This window comes from Acanthisitta chloris, unplaced genomic scaffold, assembly GCF_000695815.1.
Source record: "Acanthisitta chloris isolate BGI_N310 unplaced genomic scaffold, ASM69581v1 scaffold36186, whole genome shotgun sequence".
Classification (NCBI taxonomy): Eukaryota; Metazoa; Chordata; class Aves; order Passeriformes; family Acanthisittidae; genus Acanthisitta; species Acanthisitta chloris.
The window spans coordinates 9,421-10,670 of record NW_008679307.1 but is presented as its reverse complement, the minus strand read 5'-3'; the positions used below and the strand labels follow the sequence as shown (position 1 = coordinate 10,670).

At 43.0% G+C, this 1,250-nt stretch overlaps 1 protein-coding gene across 1 annotated transcript in view; it reads left to right on the top strand.

The window, feature by feature from the left end:
* Positions 1–858: 858 nt before the first annotated feature.
* CPSF4 (cleavage and polyadenylation specific factor 4, 30kDa) overlaps positions 859–1,250 on the top strand; it is a gene marked incomplete at its 5' end in the record, with an annotated part of 5,962 nt that continues 5,570 nt past the window's right edge. The window contains one exon of the mRNA XM_009077239.1: positions 859–909. Coding sequence (XP_009075487.1) covers positions 859–909 — 51 coding nt within the window. The remainder of the gene's footprint in view (positions 910–1,250) is intronic.

The window sequence follows — 1,250 nt, the reverse complement described above, 5'->3', positions numbered from 1 at the left end:
CCGGGGGGTGGGAGGGAGGTGTTCAAGGATCCAGGCATCTTCCTCGTGTCTCATCCTTAAATCCACCCGATTTCTGCTTTCCCGCTCAGGTTTCTGTCCTTATCCACGTGTTTTCTTTTCTGTTGAAGTGAAAGCTGTAGTTAGTAGCCAGGCAGGTTGGAAAAGGAAAGCTGTGGTGTTACAGTGAATCAACATCACTCCTGCACAGGGCTGTTTCTTTTTCATCCCTTTTTGATAAATGAGGCACTTAGATGTCAGGGAGTCATCAGCTTCAGGGATATCCATGGCCAAGCCTTTAAGCCTTTTCTGTCAGTCCAATAATCTGACACAGGTAAACTCAAGAGATTTGTAGTTTGATGATTTTTTTTTGCCTGGGCTACTACACTTCTGTTTTAACTTCCTTGAATGTTCCTGTTGGTCAGGATCAGTAAGGTGTAACATGCTGATGGTTGTTTCAGGCTGTTCTGCTAAAAAAATTTAAGACTGTTAATGCCAGGACTCTAAATACAGGATTCAGGAGTTGGACTTTGCTGATCCTTCCAACTCAGGATATTCTGTGATTCATTGACGTAATTAATTTAACAGCAGAGGAAAACCCACTGAACAGCTTAAACATCTGACAAGCAAAACAAGCACCACCAAATCTCTTCACATTCCCCTTGGTGTATCCCCCAGGAAGAAAACAGATATTTGTCAGGGCCAGACTTGACTGAGGAACTTGTGCTGGAATGTAACTTCCCCAAAGCAAAACGCTGCTTTGCTTTTGGTGTTGGGGGCCAGATTGTCTTGCTAGGGCAGGAAACATCTTTGAAGATGTGACAGAACTTTGTTGAATTCTGTTTCTTTGTTTCTCCCCAGAATCGGGCGCGGCTGTCTGTGAGTTCTTTTTAAAGGCGGCATGTGGAAAAGGTAAGTCCTGTGGAATATTGGGGAATGGAGCTATATGGAGTGGAGGGGGGAAATAGATTTTCCAGCACTGTCTACAGTACTCCTGTTTTTTGTAAAGCTGAGGGGATAACCTAGATAGAGGATAAAACTGAAGCATGTTGGAATAACTGCAGCAATTGGGAAATAACAGTGGTTTAAAAGATGTTGGGAGGTGAATAAGCAAAGCTGCTTGTGCTGGTTTGAAAAGTAAACCGGTGAGAGACTCTGAGTCAGAAGTACAGTTTAATATGAACAACGCAACGAAACAACACAAATGCAACAGTACAAAAAAATAACCTGACAGAGTCAGAAAGTAACCTGAC